The sequence below is a fragment of the Humulus lupulus genome, chromosome 2 (assembly GCF_963169125.1).
Source record: "Humulus lupulus chromosome 2, drHumLupu1.1, whole genome shotgun sequence".
Lineage (NCBI taxonomy): Eukaryota > Viridiplantae > Streptophyta > Magnoliopsida > Rosales > Cannabaceae > Humulus > Humulus lupulus.
Genome location: NC_084794.1, coordinates 258,665,560 through 258,675,183, shown reverse-complemented (window position 1 = coordinate 258,675,183; position 9,624 = coordinate 258,665,560). Strand labels below are relative to the sequence as shown.

The 9,624-nt window shown below is 30.5% G+C and overlaps 1 protein-coding gene across 1 annotated transcript; it reads right to left on the bottom strand.

The window, feature by feature from the left end:
* Positions 1–483: 483 nt before the first annotated feature.
* Positions 484–6,703, bottom strand: LOC133819274 (DUF21 domain-containing protein At4g14240-like). Its single transcript, XM_062252472.1, has 13 exons — positions 6,376–6,703; positions 6,225–6,301; positions 6,023–6,106; positions 5,801–5,914; positions 5,462–5,545; positions 5,249–5,320; positions 4,646–4,713; positions 3,987–4,074; positions 3,770–3,843; positions 3,332–3,677; positions 3,190–3,236; positions 3,006–3,087; positions 484–992 (listed from the first exon to the last, which is right to left on the bottom strand). Exons 1-13 carry the CDS (start codon positions 6,614–6,616, stop codon positions 867–869), a joined length of 1,503 nt encoding a protein of 500 aa, XP_062108456.1. The 5' UTR covers positions 6,617–6,703; the 3' UTR covers positions 484–866.
* Positions 6,704–9,624: the final 2,921 nt, after the last annotated feature.

The window sequence follows — 9,624 nt, the reverse complement described above, 5'->3', positions numbered from 1 at the left end:
ATGATGATGATGATGATGGGTATGTAACACAAGACTCCAGAGTTGCTTTTTTTTTTTTTTTGGTGTTTTGTGTGTATATAAATTATATACATGCATTAGGGGAGTTAGAGTAGCAGCTAGTAAAGTGTATGTTGCATTTTTGAATCAATATGGGTAGTCTGATGTGCCCTTCTTGACTATGTCAATAGCTAGAAAATCTGTAAATTGATCATGTTTATTTCTTTATGAAGCTGTCATCTAGTTTATTGTCAATGTCAATAGTATACCATTTTGGCTTCAATATAGAATTGAAAGGTATACATTTATTTCAAGCATCTCTCTCTCTCTCTCTATAAATATGTACACACACATATTGAATTCTATGCGTTTATTGGGTGTGCAAATCGGATTGATTTTTCCGAAAAACACAAACTCGTGAAATGAAATGAAAGCTAATCCATCATATTGGGTTTGAAAAGAAAGCTAATCCATAGTATTAGTGGATTTTCAATAATTATTAAATTTTTATTTATATCCCGTTATTTCATATGAAAAGTAAAAAAGAAAAACAAAACATTCGGGTCTCTCACTTTACATCTCACTATAACAGTCATATTCTAAGATTACAAAATCTTTGAAAACAAAGCTTATTCACATCTCAACAACACAAGCCTCCCTCCTCTTAAGGTTTTTCTTTTGTTGCTCAACACATGACCAAAAAAGTAAGTAATTTAGAGGGCCGCTCTTCATATCAAACCCACCACCCACACACCAGTTTCTTCGTCTTCTTCTTCTTTCAGATGAAAATAAGCAATGAATTTTCTTCAACATCATAGGATAAGAATAGGAATAGGACAGGTAGTAGAATATAACATATAATCAATCAATCATCTAGTACTGCTGCCGAGAAGGGGCTCACTCGATGCCCCTTGCAACTTTGCGGCGTTCAAAACATCCTCGGATGATCTCTTCGGAGTTTGTCCTTGCTTAGCTTGGCCTTGGCCTTGGCCTCCCTAGCAGTAGATCATAACAATAATAATTATATATTATATAATTATAAGCTTTCAATCACCTAGATTAGACTAACTATTTGAAATTGAGAAGAGACATTAATACAATATTTTTTTTCCGAAAAAAAAAAAACAACAAAGCTATTTGAAAAGAAATAACAGTGTTTTCTACTGTGGCATTATTTTCAAACAACTATTAATAAAACAAAACAAAAAACAAAGTTAGAATCTTTGTGTATATTTTTTTTTATCTCTTTCTCTCGTATAACAGTCTCATTATTTTCCCTCGCGTTATTATTTTTTCCAATTCATTTCTCTTCTTTTTTTTAATATTGTTTTCCTATCACTTTTTCTCTCATAATAATCTCTCTCATCACTTTCTTTCACAATATTTTCTCTCGTTACTTTCTCTAACAATATTTTATATCTCTTCATTTTCTTTCACAATAGTCTTTCTGATTGCTTTCACTCAATATTTTCTCTCCTCACTTACTCTCACAATACTTCTTGTCTCCTTACTTTCTCCCTCCTCATTTTCTCATCACTTCTTCTCACACTACTCTTTCTCATCAATATTTTTTTCATTACTTTCTATCTCTTTTTTTTTTCTTCCACTTTTTCTTTGACATTACTTTCTCAAAATAAACTTTTTACATCTCTTCTTTATCACTTTATCTCTTATAATCTTCCATCTCTCCATTTTCTATTATGTTTGCTTCCAGCTCACACGCCTCTAGTTTAATTAATACCAAAATAGTACCTTTTATTTTACAAATTAGTATAAAAACATACAATGAACACAATTTTAATAAAATTTATTTTCAATAGTACTAAAATATTTTTATTATAATTGCATAATATCTATTAAAAAATTAATAATTTTGTTTCTTCTTGGATTTTAATTAACTGAAATAATAACAATTAGACACTAAAAAATAGTTAATTTTCTAAAAATTGTTGGAAAATTTTAAAAGTTATTATTATTTCAATTAATTAAAAGCTTATGAGGGAAAAAAGAAACAAAATCATTAAATTTTTTTAGGAATCATACCATTTTAATATCTATTTGTTTGCTTCAATACCAACTTACACTCTTTTAGTTTAACTAATACGAAAATAATACATTCTATTTTACAAATTAGTCTAAAAAAATACCTTAAACACAATTTTAATCAAATTATTTTCTATATTTTAGGTTTATAATCAAATAAAATTATTTATATATTTTTAAACTTGAATAGTAATATTAAGAAAATTAATATTAATTTTTTTAATATATTAGAAAGGGATTATACCATTTTATACCCTTAGTTTTAACTACATAACATATATAACCATATGTTTTCAAAAATTCCATAACAAACCATGTGATTAACAAAATAGACCATTTATAACCTTTGACCTATATTTGAATTATTTAGTTATAATTTGATTATAGGGTATTTTGGAGTTTTCATAAAAAATTTATCAGAAAATTTGACTAGTATTATGTCAAGGTTATATCTAGTCTATTTTGATAATCACAGGGTTAATTATAGATTTTTTATTAACATAAGGTCATATCTGGTATTTAGTTAAAACTTAAGGGTATAAAATGGTATAAAACCTATTAGATATATTATCTAATATAATTTGGTAATCTTAAAAATAAATTTGATCAAAATTATGTTTAAAGTATGTTTTTACACTGATTTGTAAATTAGATGATAGTATTTTTGTATTCATTAAATTAGAGTGGTATGTCATCAAAAAAAAAAAAAAATAGAGTGATACAAGCTCGTATTGAAGCAAATAATAAAATACTAAAATGGTATAATTCCTTTAATTTATCACTTATTTTTTCTGAAAATATTTATTGATTTTATTTAAAATTAAAAGGAAAAAAATCTAAAAATTTCCATAACAAATCATTGCCTGAACACCTCTTATATTCTGAAAACAAAAAATAAAATAAAATAAAATATTCTCATTAGCCTAAGGTCCATGTAATTTTATCTTAGGTAATTGTTCACTTACAGGTCCCTTGTTTCCAGTCAACCTCCGAATTGATGGAGCCCGTGCCATAGATGAAGCTGCTGCAGCTGCAGCCACACGGATTCTGCAAGAGTTTAAGAAAAAAGAGAAAAAGAAATCACATTAAAATTCATTGTAGGGCCATAGATATCAACTTAACTTTACTAAAGCTTTCAATTCCACGCACCTTTTATGCACATCAACAAATTCATCTGTTTCATCCACAATTTCTTCCTGCAGAGTTTAAAAAACTCATCAATTTATTATATCCACTACATGCACACAAGTGCCATGAACTGAAAGGAGAGATGTTAATATCCTTAAATTACCTGCAGAAGTTCTTCGAATACATCTTCCAGGGTAATAATTCCAATAACTTCACCATCTTCTATGTCACTTGTTGTATCATTACGGAAAGAAGATTCCTTGTTTACACTGTTAGGCCTCGAAGTCTTGTCGATTTCAACGACAAAATTGTCTGATTTCCCGTCGTGCTTGAGTAACAAAGGAGTTGCAAGTTTAGACTCACCACTAGTAAATTTGCTGTCATCATCTTTCTCCCCATCAATTGTAGGAAGCTTGCTTTTCCCTTTAGTCTTCACCACAGCTGCCATATGACTGCTGCCCTTCTGAAACTCGTTTAATATATCGTACAGTGGCATATCGGCAGGAACTCTGAGTATACAACATACAAATCAACACTGGATACTCTGACTGGATGTATTTTCTGAAAAATAAAAAATTAGTAATTGAAGAGTTAAGCAAACCGTGGTATTCTCCGGATGGAAACAGCACTGACTGGAGTCTCTGTTTCAGGTCGTACAGTAAGAAGACTTTTCACCTAACAATAAGCAGAATTGAACAAGTTAAAGAGCAGAGTACAAAGTATGTTGCCCGCTGTTAGTTCCTTATAAGTCAAATTTAAAATGCATCTAGTATACAAACATCTTCTAAACATTCACATTCTACTATTCTAGCACCCACCAGAAGCAGTCCAATAACATTCTTCGGATTCCCAGAATAGACAGGAACTCGACTATGCCCCCGAGCAAGAACTTTTCCCATAGCCTCCCTGTGTTATTGAATAAAAGGAGGAGAAAAATGAGAAATACAGTAAGAAAATACAATTTTTTTCTGCAACAAAATTCTGCTAAGAAAACAGAAAATAACTCTACGACGAGAAAACACATTGAGCTGTCATGTGATTCAAACATTCCTAACATTTCAATTGCAGCATAAGCCATGTTTCAGTAAAACATGGGTCACGCCATTATGATATGCTAGAGCACTGTATGCGAAAATAAAAATAAAATGTACAAACTATCCTCAGTGAAACTTTGTGTAAAAAGGTGACAGAACTATTGACAAGCCAGCAACTAATTGGGATAGTGTTCCTAAGATGATAGGCTAGGAGCCTAGGACTGATATCACAGCTAAAATATCCTTCTTTTAACACAATCTATCACTACAACAACAACAACAAAACTTTCTATATTTTCTTCTTTTATAAAAAAATAGTTTCTAAGGTCGAGTGACTGAATCTTTGAAAATCAGCTAAAAACAGCATGTAAACAAAAATTGTGAAAACCAGTAAAATCCAATTGACAGAAAGAAAGAACAATGAATTCATGACCAAAACTCACCAGTCCAACTTTGAATTGACATCTAAGGAAAACGTTGATTCAATGGGTGTCATAGCCTCCTCAGCTGTCTGTTTTTTAAGATTTAAAAAAAATTAATAATAGAAAGAAAGTAAGATGCTGATTTTCTAATCATGACACATTATTGCAAGCTTACTATCATATTCAAGTTACAATTTCAGTATGAGCATAAAGAGTGAAATCATTATACATCAAAATGAAACTATAATGACAAGAAAAGTTTCAGAATGCTCTTTAAACCAAAAGATAAGATGACTGGGGAGTAAAGTAAAAAATCCAAACAACTTTAAAACAGAATATGGAATAAGCGAGCTCGAGAGAGAGAAAGATTTAGCATGAGCACAGAGTTTCAAATAGCTATACTTCAAAATGAAATTACAATTAAAAAAAATAAGTTTTAGCCTCTTTGGTATAGTTCTAAAGACTCAGAGAGAGAGAGAAGTAGAAGAAGTAAAATAAACTTTCATATTCATCAGGATTTACGTCCACCTCATATAATAGTTGGATATAATACTATCACTGGCATACATGCAAATTAGAAGGAAATGAATGTAAGGAATAATGATATTTCTGTTAAGACCTTACCTTCTCAGTTAAATCTAGTGCCCCACTTATAATTGTTGTCTCGTCATGTGTAAGCTCGCCACCCTTGCCGGCCTATTATGACAAGATAAGGAAATCAGAACTAATGCCAAGATATATCTGTGGTAGATGATAGCAATAATTCGTATTTTCAACTTGTAAAGCTATTCCTTAAGTTAAAGAGCATATTAATTATCCTCAACAGCTTTACTTTACCTCTTGGCTGTGGATGGAGACAAGGACTTTTAACTGAGCTCGCCTAAATAAAGCTTCATTATGTCCTAATACCCAATCCAAAATCTGCATTGTGTATATCTCAAGTCAAAAAATAGATATAAATCCCTTATAATCTGATATCATTAAGAATCCATCGTTTTGCAACCAGATTCCCCAGTTTTGCTTTACATTTATGATTTATTTTTAACCACTGAAAAAATACTTAAATTCAATGACTAAAACACCAGTTTAAAATAGTATAGATTAGAGGGTTGATAAATGCAAATTCCAAGTTCACATTTAAATGTTTAAACATCAACTTTCCATTGGAGATTGTACCTTTCCAATTGGGTATGAAATTGGGTAGCAAATTATCATCAAAATCCGAACAAGCCAAACAAAGTTGGAACCTACTGCAAGTCCATATCTAGTGCATATAGCTTGTGGGATAACCTGATTTAGAAAAACGAATATCAAGTTTCCATCATAATAAGCCAACAAAAATATTGACACTTTACTGTTAAACCAAGCATGAAAGTTAATGGAACAAAAATAAAATACCTCTCCAAAAAATAGAACAAAAGTCACAGAGAGAATTATAGCCACATACTGATTGAACATTTTATCCAAGTAAATTGGAAGGGCCTGCAAATTTGTGAATCACCATATCAAAACATCAATCTGGATTGTGAATACTCGATAAATATATAATCTATGCATAAAATCACATCAAATTCCAAATGCCAATCGAAAAAAAACTTACCTCCATGGAGGCCGCATTACACAAAAGCAAAGTAACAAGAAGCTGGTGCTGCTTCTGAACAACGGGAAGAATACAAGCTAAGAACAAATACACACAAAATTAGATACGATTGTGAATTAATAATCAGATAGAAATGTCCAGGAAAATTTACCAGCTTGTTTCTTCTCGGAGGGAGTACCACTCCGCTGTAGAATCTCGAGTTCTACGAGGCCAAGAGACATAAGCCCTAGGGTTAAACCGGACATTATTCCGGCGAAGAGGACCAAAAAGCATGATATCCCAGCGTAGACCAACCACCATATCGATCCAAACTCTATAGCCTCAGCTACCATTACCGAGTCGCGAGTCAGATACCGAGTCGCAATCATCGCATTCATCAGATGCATCGTCATCTCTCTTCTTCTTCTTCTTCTTCTTCTTCAATCGGCTTCGGATCTCCGTTTCTGTATCTGATTATCTTCCTCTGTCCACCGAAAATTGATTTATTATATTTATATTTCTCTCTCTCCCTCAACAAAACTGAATCGTTTTTTTTCCAATTTTTTAAATTTACATTTAACGCCCTTCTTTATTTCAAAATTATAGTACCACCCCCTTTTGCAACAATTATTAAACATAAACCTATTGTTTAATGATAATTAGCAATAATTATTAAACATAAACATATTATTTAATGATAATTAGATTTATTATTAAATAATTTTTGTAAGTAAATAGAATTGGACTTAGCTTTTAAGTGTTGACCGAGACATTGTCAGGTGATTAAGACACGTGGCGGATCAGAATCGTGTGGACCCCAGAAGTGGACGGCGGAGATGCATCCGTGGTTTTTTGTACGGACAGTGCCGTGTTACGTACAGTTACGGTATAGGGTGATTTTAGTTATGTAATTAAGTTCGGAGGAGGATTACTCGTAATTACATCATATTTATTATAGCCACAAAAATATTTTTTACTTTAATTATTTAAAAAGAAAAAGACTAGAAAGCGAAAGATGAAAAAGAATCTCCTCAAAAAAAAAAGAAAGATGAAAAAGAAAAGAGATATTCAATGTGAAACAGCAATGGTGTGGTCCTGTACCAAAATGGGTATAATATGATATTTCTTAGCTACTCATCTCAATATATCTCATTTCAGTAGCTTTTTCATTCGAAAATAAAACAAATAAAACTACATTTTTTTTGTTTGTATTTTTTGCAAAATAAAATACAATTATGACAAACTTCGTATTTTAAAAATTATTTCAAGTTATAATCTAGTCAATAATTGGTCAAAATTAGTTGGTAAAATATAAAGAAAATCTAAGAACAATTATGATATTATACTTTATAATCAGATATAAATTAATAATTATATTTAAATTAAGTATTTACCCACATGTGAGAGTAAGTCTACAATGGCATCAGACAAATATATAAATATAAAAAAAAAATATAAGATCACAAAAGATATCATAAAGTTATAAAAAAGAATATATGTTTTTTCAATTGTCAGATATTTACAATACAAAATTCTATAGTAATGGATCCCATCTAAGAAGTTTTATGATCGTGTGAATTATTATTTTTTTGGTAGCAATATCAACCATATTATATACACATTACAATATAAAATTAAATTAGAATATCTGATAACACCCATTCAAATATTATATTCTTGTAATGTCATCAGATCTTAATTATCTGGCTTATTTATTATATTTTTTTAAAAATGACTATGGATCCAAGCAAAGGGTAATGTGTAAGGATAATGTATTCATTAATTGTTCAATTAAAATTAATATTTAATTAAGACTAAGCAATTCTAGTTATGAAAGAAAGAAAAAACACAGTTCAAATCTGTGACTCACACATTAATATGAATTGAATAATTTCATGCATACTTTATTGTAGGTAGTTAGTAAGTTTGTACACTGTCTTAAGACTTTATGACAATTTTTATTATTTAAATAATTTGTGTCCAAACAAAGCCATCAAATTTGAACAAAGTTCATTATTCTTAACGTTGAAATATTATTTTTATACTAATAAAAACACCTTGATATATTATTGAAGTTAAATATATAAAAGGGAAGTTTGAGTTTTTATGCTTGATGGAGTGTTGTAATTTGAGTTTTTATGCTTAATGATGAGTTCTAAGTCAAAAAAATGCTAGGCATTTAAATCATTTCAAAAAAATGTCAATTCTTTTGATCATACCCAAAATACATCTTTCATAATTTTTCCATCTACTTCCTCTTCTATCTTCTATCTTCCCTCTCTCTCCCTCAACCCATTTCTCTCAACTCCCTCTCTATAGAAAAAAAATCCATGGGTAAGGTAAAAATATAATAGAATTTAATGTAACGGCAAGTATTATCATTTAAGACACTAATATACTACATTTCGAACAGATCTGGGCATGTTTTTTGTATTTTTTTTTGTGATTTTTTTCAGATCTGAAATTTTGAAATCTGCAGAAAATTGATATGGTTTGATGGTGCTCGATGCCAGCTCGATGGGGCCTTCAAAATCAAGATTTTCATGAAAAAATCGATGTTGCTAGATGGTGGTTTGATGGTGTTCGATGCGATTCTTGCAAGATATGTAATTTTTCACTCGGGTGTCCGTTTGGGTGATTTTTTTTATTTTGGGTATTTTTTCAAGATCTACACATTTGAAATGTGCATATACACATTTGAAATGTGTATATACACATTTGGAAAATATAAATCTTGAAAAAAATGACAAATGCAAAACATACCTCATGGTCAAGATATGTTTTGGTATGTTTTCAAGTTCTAAACTTTGAAAATGTGTCTGTGAACATCTTAAACGAGTAGATCTAAAAAAAATACCAAAAAAAAAATCACCCCAAAAGAACACTCGAGTGAAAAATTATGTCACTTACAAGAATTGCATCGAACCACCATCGAGCAACGTCGATTTTTTCATAAAAATCTTGATTTTGAAGGCCCCATCGAGGTAGCATCGAACACCATCAAGCAACCATCGAGTTGGGCATGATTTTTGAGTTATTTTTCATATATGAAATTCTGAAATATGTAGAAAATTGACTTTGCTCGATTGTTGCTCGATGGGGCCTTCACAATCAAGATTTTCATGAAAAAATTGACGTTGCTCGATGGTGGTTCGATGGTTGCTCGATGGTGGTTCGATGGTAGTTCGATGCAGTTCTTGTAAAAGACGTAATTTTTCACTCGGGTGTCCTTTTGGGGTGATTTTTTTTTTATTTTGGGTATTTTTTTGAGATCTACTCGTTTAAGATGTTCACATACACATTTCAAAGTTTAGAACTTGAAAACATACCAAAATATATCTTGAACATGAGGTATGTTTTGCATTTGTCATTTTTTTCAAGATTTACATTTCCCAAATGTGTATATACATATCTCAAACGT

What these genes read in the sequence shown, in the direction of transcription:
- LOC133819274 (XM_062252472.1), bottom strand. Translation starts at nt 6,616, where the DNA reads ATGACGATGCATCTGATGAATGCGATGATTGCGACTCGGTATCTGACT. An exon ending in TCCATCCGGAGAATACCACG is followed by an intron (nt 3,678 to 3,769) that starts GTTTGCTTAACT and finishes TTGTATACTCAG; the next exon opens with AGTTCCTGCCGATATGCCAC. An exon ending in TATTCGAAGAACTTCTGCAG is followed by an intron (nt 3,237 to 3,331) that starts GTAATTTAAGGA and finishes TAAACTCTGCAG; the next exon opens with GAAGAAATTGTGGATGAAAC.